This window comes from Megalobrama amblycephala, linkage group LG9, assembly GCF_018812025.1.
Source record: "Megalobrama amblycephala isolate DHTTF-2021 linkage group LG9, ASM1881202v1, whole genome shotgun sequence".
Lineage (NCBI taxonomy): Eukaryota > Metazoa > Chordata > Actinopteri > Cypriniformes > Xenocyprididae > Megalobrama > Megalobrama amblycephala.
Genome location: NC_063052.1, coordinates 2,925,647 through 2,945,032, shown reverse-complemented (window position 1 = coordinate 2,945,032; position 19,386 = coordinate 2,925,647). Strand labels below are relative to the sequence as shown.

General features: G+C 36.5%; 1 protein-coding gene across 2 annotated transcripts; it reads left to right on the top strand.

Annotated features, from left to right (window-relative positions):
* The first annotated feature begins 665 nt into the window (after positions 1-665).
* On the top strand, positions 666-17,974 carry sh3bp5lb (SH3-binding domain protein 5-like, b). Of its 2 annotated transcripts, XM_048201200.1 has the most exons (7): positions 666-1,014; positions 1,097-1,349; positions 1,577-1,639; positions 3,888-4,016; positions 9,958-10,119; positions 14,415-14,588; positions 16,844-17,974. In XM_048201200.1, exons 2-7 carry the CDS (start codon positions 1,104-1,106, stop codon positions 17,465-17,467), a joined length of 1,398 nt encoding a protein of 465 aa, XP_048057157.1. In that variant the 5' UTR covers positions 666-1,014; positions 1,097-1,103; the 3' UTR covers positions 17,468-17,974. The 2 variants fall into 2 exon arrangements, with proteins under 2 accessions (XP_048057157.1, XP_048057156.1); XM_048201199.1 differs by having other exon boundaries at positions 667-1,349.
* The last annotated feature ends 1,412 nt before the right edge of the window (positions 17,975-19,386 follow it).

The following is a 19,386-nucleotide window of genomic DNA, read 5'->3' as shown; positions in this document are numbered from 1 at the left end:
TCAGACACAAGTAATTAGTGGTAAAATTATATAATTCAGTTTAGCTTTTAGGATGATGGAGGAGAGTACATTTTAGTCTTAATGAGGGAGTCTCACAAAAACATGTCCAGGGTGCATATTTTGAAGGTAAATAATAAAAGTATATAATTTTATTTTACATAAAATAAATAATGCTTATTTTGTAGGAGCAAAATGGCAATCTGCCAAAACAGATTTCCATTAAAAATTAAATAGTTTATATAACGAAGTATAACAAAAACTGCTGTGGTGTATTAACACTATTTAAATAATATACCAATGAGATTTTTCTTTACAATATGGTAATAAAAAATGAAAACGTGTTTAATTATCAAAATTATGTTTATAATGCAAAATGTGTGGAGGAAAAAAAAAATTTTTTTTTTTTTTTTTGATGGAATGTACTTTCTTTCTTTTGATATTTTCGGGATGAAATACCATTTTGGTGATATAGGGTTAGTTAAACTTGTATTTTTTAATATACTTATTTTTGTTAGTACAAAAAAAGCTAATTTTGTATTAGCCATCACTATCATCAAATAAACAAATTAAATAATAGCAGAAAATTTCAGTTTGAAGATTTTAAATGAATTTAGTATGATTTTACAGTAGTTCCAATGAGTAACTATGGAAATTAGGCGGAAACTTTGGTTTCCATGGGGGGGGAAATCATCCTGGACAAAAACAAAAAGGCAGCTAGAGAGAGAGCAAGAAACAAGAAGGGGAAGAAATAACGGGAACTAGCAATACTACCAATATTGAAATGACAATAACAGTGACCGTGTAGATGTTTGGCTGGAGCAGTCGCTGTATGTATGAGCAGTGCGGTCTGGAAAGACTGTGATTTCTGCAGTTAGCCGTTAAGCTAACGGTTCAGCCCGGGTCATTCTGCGCTGTCAGCTACACTGCATGACGCTACCGCTGCAAACAACACGCCTGCGCCGTTAAATGACACTCATGCACCGATTATGTAGCGCTGTATCGTCAAATTCTCGGGTAAATATGTATTTATAGGCATGGCAAACATTTAAGCACTTAAATATTCTCGTTTATAAGAGCAAAACGGGTCATTCTCAAGGCCACGGATGGAACCGGGGCGGCAGCGTGAGAACCCCCCCGGATCCGGGGAACCTGAGTCAGGGGAGTGGAGAGAGGAGAGCGCCGGGGTGGAGGCTGAGGAGAGGGACGACACCCTGAAAAACAGAAGCGGGGACGGAGGAAACGAGGAAGTTACGAGCAAAACCGAGAACACTGAGGTGGTGGAGAAAGATAAGCCTGAGTTTGATGAAGATGAGGATCAGTATGAGGAAGAGCTGGACCCCAGGATTCAGGTATTAAGATTTGGACCCATAATAAACTTGATATTGTGACAGGTGCATTGAACTATGACATAATATTCACAATTAGCTTCAATTAATGGTTTATAATGGCAAAATGATTTGTTGGAGTGTGATTTTGCTGGTTTTGTATAAATTCATATACTTATGTCTGTTATTTAATGCATATATTAATAGTAATTGAACGTCAGCTATCTTCTCTCCTTGTTTCCATTTGTCAGGAGGAGCTGGAACACTTGAATCAGGCTAGTGATGAGATCAACAGACTGGAACTACAGCTGGACGTGAGTAATATGTGTGACTACTGCTGTTCTCTATTCTGTTGAGGTGCTACTGCCTACTTAGACAGTCGATGTGTCTCAATTTGCGCACTTACTAGCTATTCTATGCCATTTTTAGTATAAATAGCATGAGTAGTGTTTTCACACTAAAAGTTCCAAAAAAGAAAAAGAGCACTTCAAATACATGGATAATGCACTTAAAGGGATACTTCACCCAAAAATGAATGAATGCCATTTATTACTCACCCTCATGCCGTTCCACACCCGTAAGACCTTCGTTAATCTTCGGAACACAAATTAAGATATTTTTGTTGAAATCCGATGGCTCAGTGAGGCCTCCATAGCCAGCAATGACATTTCCTCTCTCAAGATCCATTAATGTACTAAAAACATGGTTCAATTAATAGAGTGGTTCAATATTAATATTATAAAGCGAGGAGAATATTTTTATTGCACCAAAAAAACAAAATAATGACTTATATAATGATGGCCGATTTCAAAACACTGCTTCAGGAAGCTTCGGAGCGTTATGAATCAGTGTATCGAATCATGATTCGGATCGCATGTCAAACCGCCAAACTGCTGAAATCACGTGACTTTGGCGCATGAAGCAAGCTTCCTGAAACCAAAAATATTCTTGTTGCTTTAGAATATTAATATTGAACCACTGTACTCACATGAACTGATTTAAATATGTTTTTAGTACATTAATGGATCTTGAGAGAGGAAATGTCATTGCTCCCTATGCAGGCCTCACTGAGCCATCGGATTTCAACAAAAATATCTTAATTTGTGTTCCGAAGATTAACAAAGGTTTTACGGGTGTGGAACGGCATGAGGGTGAGTAATAAATGATTGAATTTTCAATTTTGGGTGAACCAACCCTTTAACTGAAAAACGGAAGTGTGCAATATTGGATATTTCATGCACTCAACTGTCACAGCTTTACTTACATAGACGAGGGGGAAGGGATATCAGACTCTGATGTCAAAATAACCCTTTAACATTTATACACTAGACGGCAGAGTGCATGCAAGCGTTATAGTGTGTCTTTTGGGACACAACTAATATCTTTATTCAAAATGCACATATGATGCACTGAAATGAGAGACAGAGTCGAGCGGCATCACATTTGGTTACACTAATTGACATTGATCACTTCACATGTTTTGTTTTGTTGTCTTTACCTCTTATTTGTGAAGCCAAAATTTGTTCAAGTTTGCAGTTTTTTTGGGGTGACTAATATAGATTTGTTTTTTTATGATTGATCAATGTGTGAGCAGGGCTGATATAAGGGTGATATATAATATACATAATACAAAAATGCAGTGTAATGAAAGCTGAAATGGAATAACAATATTTACAATACACTACTGTTCAAAACAAGTCAGTAAGATTTAAAAAAATCTTTTATTCTGCAAGTAACAGTAAAGACATTTATAATGTTACAAAATAACTCTATTTCAAATAAATGCTGTTCTTTTGAACATTCTATTCATCAAAGTATCCTAAAGTAAATGGATAATTTCCACAAATATATTGAGCAGCACAGCTGTTTTCAACATTGATAATAATAAGAAATGTTTCTTGAGCAGCAAATCAGCATATTAGAATGATTTCTGAAGGATCATGTGACACTGAAGACTGGAGTAATGATGCTGAAAATTCAGCTTTGCCATCACAGGAAGAAATTACATTTTAAAATGTATTAAAATATAAAACAGTTATTTTAAAATATAATATTTTACTGTATTTTTATCAAATAAATGCAGCCTTGGTGAGCATAAGAGACTTCTTTCAAAAGCATAAAAAAATTTGAACAGACCCCAAACATTTGAACAGTAGTGTATGACACAATATTTACTCATAAAAATAAAATAAAAAAGAAGGAAAAAGACAAATCCTAGTCTTCGCTTATTTACCCATTACTTCTTGTCTCTCTCCTTCACTGTATAATCTAATAAAGGTGAAAGAAGAAAAAAAAAACTCTCAGCCTTTGAACAAGATATGGAAAGTGTTTTCTCCTCTCTTTTAAAATTTATTTTGGTATCCTATTCCTAATTATGCATTTTGTTGCATTTTATTATTTGCATTCAATATGTTTTTTTTCTACTGTCTTTATGAACCATGTTTGGGTTGCAAATCATCCCACCAGCTGAGAACCACTAAACTGGATTATTAATATGTATTGTTTACATGTTTTACTCGTCATGCCAAGTAAAGCATTGTTTTTCCTCACTCTTTCGTTTAGGAAGCGAGATCCAGCTACAGGAGGATCCTTACAGACTCGGCACGCAAACTTAACGCTCAGGGCTCTCAGCTGGGAGCCTGCATTGAAAAAGCAAGACCTTACTATGAAGCCCGTAGACTCGCTAAAGAGGTGTGTGAGTGTGTGTGTGTATTAGAGAGCAAGGGAACATAATATTGCGTGTTTGTGGTTCATATCTTCTCAGTTGAGTTCAAGATGTTTTTGTAGTTTGCTGATTCATTTCCAGACTCTCATTATTGCACAAAATCCTCCCGCTGAACCAGAAGACATTTGTCAGTGCAGTGGTCATTATGGCGAAAGAGTTAGTGTGTTAATGTGATTAACCCTGATAACACAAGATGTGATTTGCACATCACTTTTCATTAGCGTTTTTGCAGCCAATTTTGAATATGTAATTGAACTGATGAAAATCGTTTAGCTGTGGCTATAGAGAGTAATTGAAAACAGTTGAACCAGCAGCACTGAATTGAAACTCTGACTTGGCCATCAGACCCTCTCATGAAAAACTGTAAATAAGTTTGAGAGTGGATGAGTAGACAAGGCAAGCTCATAAATGTAGTGGTTGTTTTCCATATTGATAAAGGAACCATCACAATGTTCAACTAGTTTATCTATAATTTTTTGCTTGTGTGTGTATAGACAACTTACACTGTAAAATGCCCTTGTAAAGTTTGATTCTTTAAATTCATCCACTGTAGAGCAGCTCTTTGGCACAGCATCATGTCTTGTATTGTTGTTTGAGCATGTCGCCATGAGCTTTGCATTTTAAAATGGGTAATTTTCAAAGGGAACCGTATCAATGCCCACTCACTATGGCACATGACTAAGTGTTTTGAAAACATTATCCATATAAAACCGTCATTTACAGACAAAGCATTATGAAATCTTTTTTTTTTTTTTACAGTTTGCGATGCAGCTACTGTCAGATTCAATACAGCTGACTGCTTCATCTGTCAACAAAAAATTACTTTGCAAACACTCCATTACACTGTGCCTCATTTACAAAATAATCTGCAGTCAAATTCTCCAAACAAACATGTAATACTCCGACCCAATCCAGGACTCCATTAAAAATATACCATCCACTTGTTCCTGACACTGGTATCCTTCTGAAGTCTCTACAGCTATGTAAACAGGACGCTGCAAAGCGAAAGTTCATTTACGCTTCTATTTACTCTTCTATTTGCTCACATCCAGTGTAGGCAAGTGTCAGCCGTTCACAGCCAATGGCAGTGGGTGGGGCCTATTGTGCGATGATATAAAACTATTCAATAGTTCGCACATCAAGATCGCACGCGCAGAGAGGAGCGCAGAAACTCGTTGTCAACGCTGTCCTGTGATTATCACTAAAGTAGCTTAGAAACTCAAAAGTTGTAGCATATATTTTTCTACTTTTGAAGTAACTACTTACAACCCACAGCTTCACAATTAATAGAGAGATGGTATGAGTAATTCATACATGCAGTCGCTCTCATTAATGCATTCAAATAAATGTACTGGTACAGTGTTAATTTGTCTGTGTCTGATTTACAACGAGCAGAAATCTGTAAGAAATGTTACGAACTAGGGGTGTCGCAGTATACCGGTATTGGCGATAACCGCGATATTTAAAACATGAAAAATCGATATCGTGTTAATTACGGGTCTGACAATATATATCGTGATAACCGTAATATTTAAAATGAATAATACACATGATAATATGACACGAAAATAATCCAGCGGCAGTACCTGGATGACATCCCAAAGTACGATAGGTGGCGGTATTGCACCTTAACGCTCCCATCTTACATAAAACAGAAGATGCAGCGCGCGCAGCTGCTATTGCCGTCCAAAATCGTGTCATCTGATAAGACAGAGGAGATTCTCTACACAGCAGAGCATGTGAGTGAAAATGTTTTTAGTTTCATATTTATCTTTAAATATTATAATGTTATTTTTTTAATTGAATCTATATTGATTATGAAAAGTGAACAGCACGAGTAAGATACATCATAAGATGCGCAATATATCGGGAGACATGGAGTGGGTCAGACATGATTTTGACTACTTCATTAAAGGTGCCCTTGATTCAAAAATTGAATTTACCTTGGCATAGTTAAATAACAAGTGTTCAGTACATGGAAAAGACATACAGTGAGTCTCAAACCCCATTGTTTCCTCCTTCTTATATAAATCTCATTTGTTTAAACGACCTCCGAAGAACAGGCGAATCTCAACATAACACCGACTGTTACGTAACAGTCGGGGTGTACGCCCCAATATTTGCATAATGCCAGCCCATGTTCCCAACATTATAAAAGGCATTAGACAAGGGCAGCCAGTTAACGTCTGGAGCTGCACACAGCCGAATCATCAGACTAGGTAAGCAAGAACAACAGCGAAAAATGGCAGATGGAGCAATAATAACTGATATAATCCATGATAGCATGATATTTTTACTGATATTTGTAAATTGTCTTTCTAAAAGTTTCGTTAGCATGTTGCTAACGTACTGTTAAATGAGGTTAAAGTTACCATCGTTTCTTACTGTATTCACGGAGACAAGAGCCGTCACTATTTTCATTTTTTAAACACTTGCAGTCTGTATAATGCATAAACACAACTTCATTCTTTATAAATCTCTCCAACAGTGTAGCATTAGCCGTTAGCCACGGAGGACAGCCTCAAATTCACTCAGAATAAAACTTTAACATCCAAATAAATACTTTACTCACATAATTCGAAACATGCATGCAGCATGCATGATGAACATCTTGTAAAGATCCATTTGAGGGTTATATTAGCTGTGTGAACTTTGTAAATGCGCTGTAATATAGTCGACAGCTGGTGTGGCAGGGAGCACGTGATTTAAGGGGGCGGTGCCGAGTGTAAATCAGTGCATTGTTAATGATGCCCCAAAATAGGCAGTTAAAAAAATTTATTAAAAAAAATCTATGGGGTATTTTGAGCTGAAACTTCACAGACACATTCAGGAGACACCTTAGACTTATATTACATCTTGTGAAAGAACGTTCTTGGGCACCTTTAAGTTTTGTTTTGTAGAAAGCCTTTCGTTAAAGTGATTTTCATTTTGTATAAATTGTATCTTAATTTTAATCAATATTTCATCAACCAATTGCCTGGATTTAAATAAATTAGAAGCAAATAAAGCAGACAATACAATTGAGCCGCCAGCGCAATCACTTGCAACTGGAGCGCGTCTCATAAATGAACCGAAACTCAGCTTATAGGCTACTTGCCTCACAGACATTAGAAATATATCTATAGAAAGCTTGAAATGACTACTTTTAAATGAAACAATTCAAAAGAAATAGGCTACTCTCTGATCATGTAATCCGTATGAAATGTGCATTTAAAATGCAGATAGAGATGTTTTGAATGATTAAACATGAAGAGAATTAACACCATTTTGACAGTATATGGTTTGTCTGTGTTCAAGCCATCTTGGTTATTTTCCTAAGGATAATGAATAGTTATAATGCTATGCATAGCCTTTATCACTGTATTGAACACTATAAAATAATATAATTTCTGCCTCTAAATAAAATCACATAGCATGGTCTTTAAAATGTGCATCAGAAAGTCTTTTCAGTTCTTCGGGATACATTCAGGAAGTGTTTTTCATTCCAGCTTGAAATCAGATAAACTAAATGCTTGTCTTTCTTCATACAAATTTACTAAAGACAGAGAATGCAAAAATTAAAAATAATTTTGTTGATCAGTTCTTTATCAGTGTCTGATTACCCTTGTAAACTAGTTGTTGTATGCAATGGTGTGATTCATTGGCTTAAAAAAAAAAAAAAACGGTTTTAACCGTGGTGTGAAAAATCTGATATTGTGGCAGCCCTATTACGAACCATAGTTAAAATAACTGCTAAAAGTGAGCTGTTATGTTTAATAGTCATGAATATGTACAAACTTGTCAGTGAACTATGAGGGCAAAAAAAAGGTTCATTAATTGTAATTGAGGTAAAATTTTCAATTAAATCATTGGGTCATATCCCTACTATGTAAAGGGTTAGTTCACCCAAAAATGAAAATTCTGTCATTTATTACTCACTTTCATCACTTTCAAGACCTTCATTCATCTTTGGAACACAAATTAAGATATTTTTGATAAAATCTGATGGCTCAGTGAGGCCTGCATTGCCAGCAAGACAATTAACACTTTTAGTGCCCAGAAAGCTACTAAAGACATATTTAAAACAGTTCATGTGACTACAGTGGTTAAATCTTAATGTTATGAAGCGATGAGAATACTTTTTGTGTGCCAAAAAAATAAAATAATGACTTTATTCAACAATATCTAGTGATGGGTGATTTCAAAACACTGCTTCATGAAGCTTCGAAGCTTTACAAATCTTTTGTTTTGAATTCAGAGCACAGATCAAACTGCCAAAGTCACGTGATTTCAGTAAATGAGTCTTCGTTACTTCATAAGTGTTTTGAAATTTCAATGGTTCACCACTGGGGGGCGTGACTTTGGCAGTTTGATACTCGCTCCGAACCACTGATTCGAAACAAAATATTCACAAAGCTTCGAAGCTTCATGAAGCAGTGTTTTGAAATCGCCCATCACTAGATGTTGTTTTTTTGGCGCACAAAAAGTATTCTCGTCGCTTCATAACATTAAGGTTGAATCACTGTAGTCACATAAACTGTTTTAAATACGTATTTAGTAGCTTTCTGGGGATTGAAAGTGTTAATTGTCTTGCTGGTAATGCAGGCCTCACTGAGCCATCGGATCTTATCAAAAATATCTTAATTTGTGTTCCGAAGATGAACGAAGGTCTTACAGGTGTGGAACGACATAAGGGTGAGTAATTAATGACAGAATTTTCATTTTTGGGTGAACTAACCCTTTAATGGTACAAAGACTCTTATATGTCAAAAGATCAAGGCAAATTTGATTGAGTTCAGCTTTTAAAAAATGTCTCGGGACATGGGAACGGAAACTACAAAAAATATAATTTTTGCGTTCCCATTCACTCCAATTGCAAAAGAAAAAAATCCATGATAATCCGCAAAAAGTAGAGATTGATTACATTGATCCGAAGAGAGAAAGATGTTAAATTTTCCATCACTTCCTCAGCCATTGTGTTAGAAACACTCACGCAGTACTAATTTTCTGAAATTTTATGCCAAGGTAATTTAACACAAAGTATAGTGTTATAAATGCACATTTTTGTTTTTAATTAAATATGTAAAAAAACAGATTTACGAAGAAAAAAACGTCATTACAGTCTGTGAAATGTATTTTTTATTCTCTTTTTTTCATTTTACTTTCCTAAAAGATTTGAATAAATCTTAATCAATGAATATTGTGCAAAACAAAGGCTACATTCACACAGCAGCAGAATTCGGTTGTCAGCGCTGTTTTAAATTTTAAATAGGGTTACATTTACACACACATTTCCATTTGATGATATTCATGGACTCATTTCAAGAGTCTGCTAATAAAAGTGGTTGTCGATGTGTGAACATAGCCAAAGTTCGATATCATCCTTGGCAAGGATGCCATATTTCCAGCAAGTTATCCCAATGAATTATGGCCTGCCATTCTCAGTTCCTGACTTTTATTGATTAGTTTGGGTGTTCTGATCTGCGAACTGCAATTTTCACTGACAGCAAGCCAGGCTTTTTGAGCTAAACGGTTTTCAGATCCAGCCTTGTGTGCGGGATGATTGGCTGTCAGCTTAACCAACCTCAAATCCAATTGGCCATTTCACCCACTTTATTTAAAATGAGTGGTTATGATTTGTGGTTTGTGAAGTGCTATACAGAGGACTTCTCTCTGGCATTTTCTTTTATTATTTAAAAAATAATATTGCCGTAGTAGTGTAGTATACTTCCATACTAATACCACATCCTTTAGCTAGTGTTTTATTACATAAATAAAACCTGATATAAAGTTTGGAAAGATTTGCAGTCCCCATTCACTTTATGGCTCTCTGTAAGGTCAGCATCCCTTCTTCTGATTGGCTGCATGTTTACAGAATTGAGTGATTGATTTCTGTATATGAAATATGATGGATGACCTTACCCACAGGCTCAACAGGAGACCCAGAAGGCAGCGCTGAGGTACGAGAGGGCTGTCTCCATGCACACGGCTGCCAGAGAGATGGTTTATGTGGCTGAGCAAGGTTTATTGGCTGACAGGAACACATTGGACCCTACCTGGCAGGAGATGCTAAACCACGCCACAGCCAAGGTATGACGCAGTGACTCAGCATTGCTCTTTGATAATTACAGCAAAAGGCGTTGGCATAACTTTACTAAAAAACACAAGAGCTCTTAGGTTTACAACAGGTCTTGCTTGCTAAAATCAATCAATCCCTCATAGTAACAAGTATAGATTTTGCTGGTTAAATCATAAAGTGTCTTATTTAAGTGTGCACAGCTGGATAGTATGGATTGTAGCGTGGCTTAGATTGTCACAGTGGGGGCAATCAATAGCGCTGATGAATGCACACTTACACTTAAAGACCAAGGTTTACACATCTTCATTTATATTTTATTCTAGCCCTTTCAGTAAAATAGAGCAGCACTTTTCCAATGTGAAGTCATGGTTTTTGTTTCCAGTTGGGTTGACACCAAAATTTCAGTAGGTGATACCATTGCCAGGGTAGTTTCAATATTCTTGAAAATACTTAATATGCTATTGAACACACTCCTTTATTACAACACATTGCCTCAGGTTTTTCAATTAATCATTCACCTGAACGGTCAGTAATAAAATAAAGAACAGAAACAAATGACATGCATTAGAACAGATAAAATAATAGAACACACTTACAAATTAAGTAAACACTGATTCAGGTTTATGAATGAATCATTCAAGTAAACAGTAATAAAATTAAGTACAGAAACTAATTACAAGGAATAGAATAAAATGCAAATGATGTAAACATTGCATTAATTTTTCAAATTAATCAACTAAACAGTCAGTAATACAAAGGACAAAGAAATCTTTTGTAATCTTTAACTTTTTGCTCTTACTCTGAAATAACTTTTCTCCTGATGTCACTTAGGCTAAATAGTTATTTAAAGATTATTTTAGCAAACTGGCCTGGCTCCATTCTGGATTGTAATGACCACTTTTAACAATCCATTCAATTCCTAAATTCAATATCCTGTCTTACTTTGAAATACGTTACTTTACAGGAATGAAATGTGTTATTCAGGCAATTCATGTTGGTTTAAAGTAAATTTTGCCCATTTTCAATTTACCATTTAAGTATACAGTAATAAAATATAGAATAAAACAAATTACCAGTAATATAGAAGAAATAATAAATGCGATAGAACAAAGATACAAATAAAGTTAACAGTGAAAGTTTAAGAAACAGCCTTGTCAAGTAAACATTCAGAAAACATTGGACGTTCACACTGTAGACCAGTGTTTCTCAAATTTTTTCTGCCATTCCCCACTTTGGAGGTAGGGAAGGGTTCCGAGCCCCACCTGTCCCCAATCGCCCCAACAAAATGGTAACTAGCTTTAAGTTTAACTGTTAATTTATTAAAATTTATTTTATTAACATCACATTTAAAAACATAACATCAAATAACATTACACAAATTATACAAATAGAGAAAATAAAAGTGCAATTATATTAGGCCTATCACTTTGCATGAAAATTAAAATATTCTAGCTGTTTTTTTTTTTCTTTATTTTGTTTTTTTTAAACGCGACCATTATTTTAGAACATATTTTTTCCATGGCGACGCTTCAAGCTTGTCATGTTATACACCGCAGCCAAAATAACACTGTATGGCAGATGTATCACTTTTATTTAGTTTCTCCTTTTTTATTGAAAATATTCACACAGGCTTACCATGTCATCAACTATCTGATATTCCGATTCTCAAATATGTGTATGTGAGTGTGTTTTGTCATTAAAAACCTTTCTAAAACATTTTGATTTTGATCTACAAACCCAATTCCAAAAAAGTTGGGACACTGTATAAATTGTGAATAAAAAAAGGAATGCAATAATTTACAAATTTCATAAACTTATTTTTTATTCACAATAGAATATAGATAACATATCAAATGTTGAAAGTGAGACATTTTGAAATGTAATGCCAAATATTGGCTCATTTTGGATTTCATGAGAGCTACACATTCCAAAAAAGTTGGGACAGATAGCAATAAGAGGCCAGAAAAGTTAAATGTACATATAAGGAACAGCTGGAGGACCAATTTGCAACTTATTAGGTCAATTGGCAACATGATTGGGTATAAAAAAAGAGCCTCTCAGAGTGGCAGTGTCTCTCAGAAGTCAAGATGGGCAGAGGATCACCAATTCCCCCAATGCTGCAGCGAAAAATAGTGGAGCAATATCAGAAAGGAGTTTCTCAGAGAAAAATTGCAAAGAGTTTCAAGTTATCATCATCTACAGTGCATAATATCATCCAAAGATTCAGAGAATCTGGAACAATCTCTGTGCGTAAGGGTCAAGGCCGGAAAACCATTCTGGATGCCTGTGATCTTCGGGCCCTTAGACGGCACTGCATCACATACAGGAATGCTACTGTAATGGAAATCACAACATGGGCTCAGGAATACTTCCAGAAAACATTGTTGGTGAACACAATCCACCGTGCCATTCGCCGTTGCCGGCTAAAACTCTATAGGTCAAAATAGAAGCCATATCTAAACATGATCCAGAAGCGCAGGCATTTTCTCTGGGCCAAGGCTCTTTTAAAATGGACTGTGGCAAAGTGGAAAACTGTTCTGTGGTCAGACGAATCAAAATTTGAAGTTCTTTTTGGAAAACTGGGACGCCATGTCATCCGGACTAAAGAGGACAAGGACAACTCAAGTTGTTATCAGTGCTCAGTTCAGAAGCCTGCATCTCTGATGGTATGGGGTTGCATGAGTGGATGTGGCATGGGTAGCTTACACATCTGGAAAGGCACCATCAATGCTGAAAGGTATATCCAAGTTCTAGAACAACATATGCTCCCATCCAGACGTCGTCTCTTTCAGGGAAGACCTTGCATTTTCCAACATGACAATGCCAGACCAGATACTGCATCAATTACAACATCATGGCTGCGTAGAAGAAGGATCCGGGTACTGAAATGGCCAGCCTGCAGTCCAGATCTTTCACCCATAGAAAACATTTGGCGCATCATAAAGAGGAAGATGCGACAAAGAAGACCTAAGACAGTTGAGCAACTAGAAGCCTGTATTAGACAAGAATGGGACAACATTCCTGTTCCTAAACTTGAGCAACTTGTCTCCTCAGTCCCCAGACGTTTGCAGACTGTTATAAAAAGAAGAGGGGATGCCACACAGTGGTAAACATGGCCTTGTCCCAACTTTTTTGAGATGTGTTGATGCCATGAAATTTTAAATCAACTTATTTTTCCCTTAAAATGATACATTTTCTCAGTTTAAACATTTGATATGTCATCTATGTTGTATTCTGAATAAAATATTGCATTTTGAAACTTCCACATCATTGCATTCTGTTTTTATTCACAATTTGTACAGTGTCCCAACTTTTTTGGAATCGGGTTTGTATAACGCGAGATACGCGCCGCCATGTTTGTTTGCACAGCCGGTCAGAGAGTCCTGTCAGTCAGATTTACAGCACATGAATTCATCAGTTTCTCCCGAAATACACGTAAGTACGTGGCCGGTGATCTAGGAGAAAATAGAGTAAACTTTATAGTTACTTACACTATGTGTATCTGATATGAATAAAATATGTCGCCAAATTATATTTGAATTGATTGTTATTGCTGCTTCCATAGACATCAGTGTGTATTACAAACTCAAAATGTATTGTTTTACTAGTAGTACTTCTGTATAATTAAATGTCTGAAGCCTAAAATGAACATTATGTTGTTGAAAACGCTGCATAGTTGTGATATATGATAAACGCTGCTGCACGCGTCTGTCTCTGGCTCAGCACCAGCCAAAGCGCGAAAGCACAGTTTGAATCTGGCAGTTATGTCATGTCACTGAACATTCTAAATCCCATCTGTGGGACCGTACTCTCAGGGGCACAGAAATAAAAATCCCATATGTGGGACCGTACTCTCAGGGGCACAGAAATAAAAATCCCATACGTGGGCCCATACCGCTCAAAAGTTTAATAGAGATGGGCACAAAAATGACCAAATTTCCTCCCGTTTGTCACGCCCCACTTGTCATGTCTGTATTCCCCACCAGTGGGGCGTGCCCCACACTTTTGAGAAACGCTGCTGTAGACAGATTGATATTGTTACATTTTCTTCAGCTGTTAGTATCAACTTGGTACTGAAGTACCACACCTTTGACATTCCTTGGGGGGGAAGAGTAATCTAAATATCTACAAGCTCTTAAAAGAATATCCATTATTGATTCCATTATTGACAGTGCTGATATGATATTGAATCTTTGTCAAATCTTTGTATGAATGATACAGAAAGAAATGACAATATATTCGATTTAATTTCTTTCATGTGTGAAAACAGAACAGGATATCACATTTGACATGTTGCTGTTTTTAGGTGAACGAGGCAGAGGAGGAGCGTTTGAGGAGTGAGAGGGAGCACCAGCGTGTCACTCAGCTTTGTCAGGAAGCAGAAGCGCGTGTGCAGACTTTACAGAAGGCCCTTAAGAGAGTCATTATCAAGTCCAAACCTTATTTTGAGCTCAAGGCTCAGTTCAACCACATCTTAGAGGTATGCATCAGAGACTGGCATCTACTATACAGGTATTCAAGGTCTGCTGGCCATATTGATTTAAGTAACAAAATGAAATCCTCTATGAAATGCAAACGAGGGATGAGCACAAAGAACAGAAACTTCACACTTACAGCATACAAACTAATCATTCTAGTTTAATGTTTTAGTATAGATTAAAATAAATAATATCATTTTTTAAATATATGTGACCTGTGCTGGCAAAATGAGTCGCAATAAGCAAATTTTCAAAAATTCGTTAATTATTCTCTCAGTCTCTATTAAAAAAAAATCTTCAAAATGATGTATGATTTGTTGGAATCCGACAAAAAAAAAACTGTGACTGAGCTATACCTTTTTGAAGTCGATAGAGTCAGCAAAGTCAATATTGAGAAAAATCGAGTTAAAGTTTTCTGAAGGTTCCGAAACAAAATCACCTAGCAACCATACCTTAAAATCCCTGGTAATAACACCTAATTTGGCACACACCAAGTCAAAACCCATATCTATGGGAAAAATATATATATTTAATTTTTTTTCCATTATTCCACAATTGTTTGATTAACATTAATGAAACAGATAGCCTACACTCAAAAAAATAAACTGTTGGATTTACTTAAAAAAAAAAATTAAAAAAAAATGTCAAGTGGTTCCACGCAACTATATTGAGTAATTTGTACAAATAACAATTTAGTTGAACAAAAGAAATTCAAGTAAAGCTGACAAAATGTTTTTGATTACACAGTCTTTGCTCACAGTCTAAACACATGCAACACTCTTCTGCATAATGGTAACCACAAAATTAAAAAAATTACAGAAACTCCTCTAAATGTCTCCTCATAACTGTACATTAAACACTATCATAAACGAACAACATTTTTCCCATTATTGAAAAACACATAAAATAACACTTTAATCCCTAAATTTACTCTCCTAATACAGTCCCTTGCAAAGCATGCTGGGAACTACGGATCCACTGCCCAGTTAGTTATGTGAACATTAATTTGTGCATTTGACTCAGCAATGTTAAGTTGACTGAACAAACACTTATAAAGTAAAGCTGACAATACTTATTTTTAGTATAAACAACTCAGTTAAGTTAAGTTCATGTAGTTACATGAGTTTTTTAAGTAATGTGAACAAGGATGGATTGAGTGAAACTAGCAACAGTGAAAGTTAATTTAATAAGACCTACTGTATCACATGGATCTAATATAATGTTACACATCGGATGTTTTTCCCCAACAGTTAACCAAACAGTTAACCAGACATAACAGATAATGTTTGAGTGAATGCTCACCAAGACAGATTTTTTATTTTTTTTAAATACTGTAATTCTGTGTATGTGTGTATATCGGGATCATGCTCTGTCTGAGGCGTCTTTTTGCGCGTGATTTGGATCTCTCAGTCAGCGCGAGTAAGATCATTTTGTTTACATCAGCATGAGTTTGAAAATCACATTTCATTGGTTCAGACTCATGCCATTAAAAATTCGCTATGAATATTCACAAAGTTTGAATGCTGCGCTTTACAATAATACCAAGTTTGTGCTCTGGGAAGCACTGGTAGTCGAGAAACGAGCGGAGAAAAATGGCAATTTTCATGGTCAAAGGAAAGGTACTCCTCTCAGAAAACATACAAATAAATATACTTTTAGATATGTAATTGCTATTTGGAGCATTGGGTTTGCTAGACGAGGGCTTAATGAACAAATTTTTGTTAAAAAAAACAAAAATTTCGACCAAAATTGACATTTTTCCCTCGTTTTGCCTGTAGCTCAACATTTGCCTGTGCGCATTCCGACTCATTTTGCCAGCATGGGTAACATATGTCATTTATTGGTTATCAACCTTAACATGAAAATAATCATTGGATTATCACAGGGATGTCCAAACTTGGTCCTGGAGGGCCACTCTCCTGCAGAGTTTAGCTCCAACTAGCCTCAGCACACCTGGCTGGAAGTTTCTAGTATGCCTAGTAAGACCTTAAATAGCTGGATCAGGTGTGTTTAATTGGGGTTGGAGCTGAATTCTGAAGGACAGTGACCCTACAGGAGCACCCCTGGCTTATCGTATCAGCCTGAATTTCAGTATTAGTGTGTCCCTAAATATTATAAAACATTTTTTTCTGATGGATGATCATCTGTTTTTAGTCATTATAATGCCATTAATATATATGGTGCAAGAACATGACAAATTAAAAAAAAAAATAATAATTTTACCCAACGTGCTATGATTATCCCCACTCATTAACAGGAGCACAAGTCCAAAGTCGTTCAGCTGGAGGAACGGGTGGCGAAGGTGAAGACCCGGTATTCTATCGCCCTCCGCAACCTTGAGCAAATCAGCGAGCAGATCCATGCGCAAAGGGGGCGCATTCGCGCCGCCAGAGAGCGCAACAGAGCCCGTGGGGGGCGGAGCTCTCCGGTCGGGGCAGAGTCAGAGGGTATAATTCAGGCAGGGGCATATGCAGGGGTGGTGGCCAATCCTTTAATGGATAATGACTGGGCCGATCAAGAGAAAACCCGGCAGTGGGTAGAGAAACACAGGGAGGCAGGTTGGGGACAAAGAGAGAGAGCGGAGAAGGCGGGATCAGACTCCATGTCAGTCATAAGCCTGCAAACAATCGCCTCAGACCTGGAAAAGTTCGATTCTGTGGAGCACTTGGGCGACCTGAGTGATGTCGGAAGTATAATAGGTGAGGAGAAAGAGGCAGAGAGCGAGAGAGGATTTAGGGCTGAAGACACAATAGTAGCAAGAGAGGTGGCAAACCTTTCGAGACAGGATGCAGAGAAAGGTGCCTCAGGGACAGACAGACAGCAGAGAGAGAAAGAGCGGGAGAGCTTTGTGAAGCAGCACCACAGAAGTGTTAGTTTGTGAGGAGACAGGAAATTAGAGTTGCCTGTTACTCCACCCCAATCCTGGTGGGCTAAAGCTTGCCTGCAGGCTTCCAGGCGAGACTCTCAACTGATTACAAATGAATCATACTGAAAACACTCTGTAGTTGCTTAAAGGTGAAGTGTGTAATTTCAGCGGCACTAGTGGCACCAAACAGAACTGAAAAAACAAAGACTATTTTCAAACAGGTTTCCCCGAAATACTCACCTGTCTGCTATTGGTTACATAAACAGATGGTCCCACACCCTAACTTGTGCCATTGGTTGAGACAATGTTTCTGTCTGGCTGGTCGGGAGTTTACACTTTTAGGGGAAATCATCATACAAATGGCTTCATTATATTTGCACATTAGGTTGAGAATAGGAGAATGTCGAAAAAATTGCACACTTCATCTTTAAAGAGTTAGTTCTTATTCGTTCATCTTCAGAACACAAATGAAGATATTTTAGTAATGCTTTACTGAAGGCCTTTATGTATAATGCATTATAATTTATTTATTTTTTTTTTATTGCATTAATTACGCCTTGTAATGCACTTTATAATGCATTGTATGTTCTCACGTATAATCGTAACCACAGTTATAATATATTATAATACATTGTTACACCTTTATAAAGTATAATACATTAAAAAAACATGACACAACCAATTTCAGATGTAACAAGGAATGTGCAAATATTATAAGGCATTTTAACTTTGGTTACAATTATTTATGAAATGATATAATGCATTACAATGTATATTATGAATGCCTTAATAATGCATTATACTTAAAGGCTTTAAGTGAAGTGTTACTGATATATTTTTAATGAAATCTGAGCGATTTTTGTCCCTCCATTGACAGTTCATGCAACTACCACTTGGACGCTTCAAAAAGTTCATAAAGAGATTGTAAAACTAAACCATATGAATTGAGCGGCACGATCACCTTTATATGATGAACACATTTAATTTAGGCTTTTATTCACATATAAACATTCATCAACGTACACAACAGATATGGTAAACGGAAGCTCAAGTGCGCTTGCTTGACATGCGAGAACCAATGAGGTTCATTCTCATGTGTTACACAGCACGTTTGAGCTTCCAAAAGAACTAATGAGGTTTGTTCTCACACATCAATCAAGTATGGTTGAGCTTCTGTTTATGTTAGCTGATCAATATTAATATGTGAATAAAAGCCGAAATTCAATCTGGTCATCATAAAAAGTGATCCAGTCTCTTTATGAAACTTTTTGAAGCGACAAAGTGTTAGTTGCGTGGACTGTCAGTGCATTTCGTCAGTAAAGTCGGTTCCCTGATTACCGCTAAATCGCCATCACCTGCTTTCAAATGGAGCGGCATTTAATAGACAGAGCCGTAGTTCACTGACAAGCTGCGCAATATCACATTCATTATCGAAGGCGATTCATCTGCGATAATGAACGCGATATTGCGTAACTTGTCAGTGATCTACGGTTCTGTCTATTAAATGGCGCTCCATTTGAAAGCAGTTGATGGGGATTTCGCAGTAATCAGGGAACCGGCTTTACTGACGAAATGTGCGTGACAATCGCATGCGATATATTGCCCAGCCCTAGTTTTGAAGATGAATGAAAGACTTAAGGGTTTTGAAGGACATGAGGATAAATAATTGATGACAATTTTTTCATTTTTGGGTAAACTAACCCAAAGGCATGCAAGCCTGTTTTCACCTGAGAGCAAAAAAATAAAATAAAGTGGTTGGATCAAATTAAGAAATCAAGCCGCAATTGTGAGAGATGAAGTCACATTGTGAAATTTAAACTTGAATTGTGAGGTTTCAAAACCCATTGTAAGATAGAAATTCAAAGTTTGTGAGAAATAAAGTCAAGATGGGCCTCATTCATGTAAATTCGGAGTAATTTGCTTGTTAAATGAAC

Excerpts from the sequence above, each read along its gene's own strand:
- sh3bp5lb (XM_048201200.1), top strand. The coding sequence starts at position 1,104 with ATGGAACCGGGGCGGCAGCGTGAGAACCCCCCCGGATCCGGGGAACCT. Across the intron at positions 1,640-3,887 it reads GACTGGAACTACAGCTGGAC|GAAGCGAGATCCAGCTACAG; the intron begins GTGAGTAATATG and ends TCTTTCGTTTAG. Across the intron at positions 14,589-16,843 it reads AGTTCAACCACATCTTAGAG|GAGCACAAGTCCAAAGTCGT; the intron begins GTATGCATCAGA and ends ACTCATTAACAG.